The sequence below is a fragment of the Tachysurus vachellii genome, chromosome 11, assembly GCF_030014155.1.
Source record: "Tachysurus vachellii isolate PV-2020 chromosome 11, HZAU_Pvac_v1, whole genome shotgun sequence".
Classification (NCBI taxonomy): Eukaryota; Metazoa; Chordata; class Actinopteri; order Siluriformes; family Bagridae; genus Tachysurus; species Tachysurus vachellii.
Genome location: NC_083470.1, coordinates 365,001 through 367,500, shown reverse-complemented (window position 1 = coordinate 367,500; position 2,500 = coordinate 365,001). Strand labels below are relative to the sequence as shown.

The window sequence follows — 2,500 nt, the reverse complement described above, 5'->3', positions numbered from 1 at the left end:
TACAGAGTTGTGTAACGGGATCAGACTGTGTGTACAGAGTTGTGTAACGGGATCAGACTGTGTGTACAGAGTTGTGTAACGGGATCAGACTGTGTGTGTGTACAGAGTTGTGTAACGGGATCAGACTGTGTGTGTGTACAGAGTTGTGTAACGGGATCAGACTGTGTGTGTGTACAGAGTTGTGTAACGGGATCAGACTGTGTGTGTGTACAGAGTTGTGTAACGGGATCAGACTGTGTGTGTGTACAGAGTTGTGTAACGGGATCAGACTGTGTGTGTGTACAGAGTTGTGTAACGGGATCAGACTGTGTGTGTGTACAGAGTTGTGTAACGGGATCAGACTGTGTGTGTACAGAGTTGTGTAACGGGATCAGACTGTGTGTGTGTACAGAGTTGTGTAACGGGATCAGACTGTGTGTGTGTACAGAGTTGTGTAACGGGATCAGACTGTGTGTGTGTGTACAGAGTTGTGTAACGGGATCAGACTGTTTGTGTACTTGTACAGAGTTGTGTAACGGGATCAGACTGTTTGTGTACTTGTACAGAGTTGTGTAACGGGATCAGACTGTTTGTGTACTTGTACAGAGTTGTGTAACGGGATCAGACTGTTTGTGTACTTGTACAGAGTTGTGTAACGGGATCAGACTGTTTGTGTACTTGTACAGAGTTGTGTAACGGGATCAGACTGTTTGTGTACTTGTACAGAGTTGTGTAACGGGATCAGACTGTTTGTGTACTTGTACAGAGTTGTGTAACGGGATCAGACTGTTTGTGTACTTGTACAGAGTTGTGTAACGGGATCAGACTGTGTGTGTACTTGTACAGAGTTGTGTAACGGGATCAGACTGTGTGTGTACTTGTACAGAGTTGTGTAACGGGATCAGACTGTGTGTGTACTTGTACAGAGTTGTGTAACGGGATCAGACTGTGTGTGTACTTGTACAGAGTTGTGTAACGGGATCAGACTGTGTGTGTACTTGTACAGAGTTGTGTAACGGGATCAGACTGTTTGTGTACTTGTACAGAGTTGTGTAACGGGATCAGACTGTTTGTGTACTTGTACAGAGTTGTGTAACGGGATCAGACTGTTTGTGTACTTGTACAGAGTTGTGTAACGGGATCAGACTGTTTGTGTACTTGTACAGAGTTGTGTAACGGGATCAGACTGTTTGTGTACTTGTACAGAGTTGTGTAATGATCAGACTGTTTGTGTATTTGTACAGAGTTGTGTAACGGGATCAGACTGTGTGTGTGTACAGAGTTGTGTAATGATCAGACTGTTTGTGTACTTGTACAGAGTTGTGTAACGGGATCAGACTGTGTGTGTGTACAGAGTTGTGTAATGATCAGACTGTTTGTGTACTTGTACAGAGTTGTGTAACGGGATCAGACTGTGTGTGTGTACAGAGTTGTGTAATGATCAGACTGTTTGTGTATTTGTACAGAGTTGTGTAACGGGATCAGACTGTTTGTGTATTTGTACAGAGTTGTGTAACGGGATCAGACTGTTTGTGTACTTGTACAGAGTTGTGTAACGGGATCAGACTGTTTGTGTATTTGTACAGAGGCTCATGGGAGTTTGGTGTCAGCCAGTTACGGGGACGATGATGTGGGTCGAGCTGAAGATGGAGAAGAGAAAGACTCCGGGAACGAAGAGAGTGACGACAACGAGGGAAACTCGGTCTGTGTGTGTGTGTGGGGTTGTGTGTGTCGGGTTGTGTGTGTGGGGTTGTGTGTGTGGGGTTGTGTGTGTGTGGGGTTGTGTGTGTGTGGGGTTGTGTGTGTGTGGGGTTGTGTGTGTGTGGGGTTGTGTGTGTGTGGGGTTGTGTGTGTGGGGTTGTGTGTGTGTGGGGTTGTGTGTGTGGGGTTGTGTGTGTGGGGTTGTGTGTGTGGGGTTGTGTGTGTGTGTTGATAAAATCCCAGGATTAAACCCCATTTATATGGATTAAACACCTGCATAATAAACACTACACTACTGACGTACAGGGACCTTAACACTGGTCCTGACCAGTTTAACACAGCAGGTGTTCAGGATTGTGACATTAATGAAAAGTCTCTGAAGTGATTTTTAGATTCTTCTGTAATGTACTGACTCCAGCAGCAGGTGGCGCTGTTGTGTGTACAGAGTTTAGTGGACACTGATCACACACTGCCGCTACACTATGCTCCTTTATATCATCTATTTATAATTATATTTATAATTATTTATAATTATAATAATCTGCTTATTAAGAGAGAATTAAAACATTACATCATATACTGGGTTCATTTGCATATTAATAATTAAATAAATATTAAAGCTGTTTTTTAAAGCCATAAGTTTAATGAATTTTCATAGAGACGTTTCACAGACTGATGGTTTTATACAGAATAAAAATAAAGTTAAATTATTATTAATGAATCACACTCTCGTGTGTGTGTGTGTGTGTGTGTGTGTGTGTGTGTGTGTGTGTGTGTGTGTGTGTGTGTGTGTGTAGGAGGTGGACGATTCGGACTCGGC

At 43.2% G+C, this 2,500-nt stretch overlaps 1 protein-coding gene across 1 annotated transcript in view; it reads left to right on the top strand.

Annotated features, from left to right (window-relative positions):
• Positions 1-2,500, top strand: part of sap30bp (SAP30 binding protein) — a 19,372-nt gene that overhangs the window by 3,185 nt on the left and 13,687 nt on the right. The window contains exons 2-3 of the mRNA XM_060882037.1: positions 1,566-1,681; positions 2,478-2,500. The exon at positions 2,478-2,500 is cut by the window's right edge and continues 22 nt beyond it. Coding sequence (XP_060738020.1) covers positions 1,566-1,681; positions 2,478-2,500 — 139 coding nt within the window. The remainder of the gene's footprint in view (positions 1-1,565; positions 1,682-2,477) is intronic.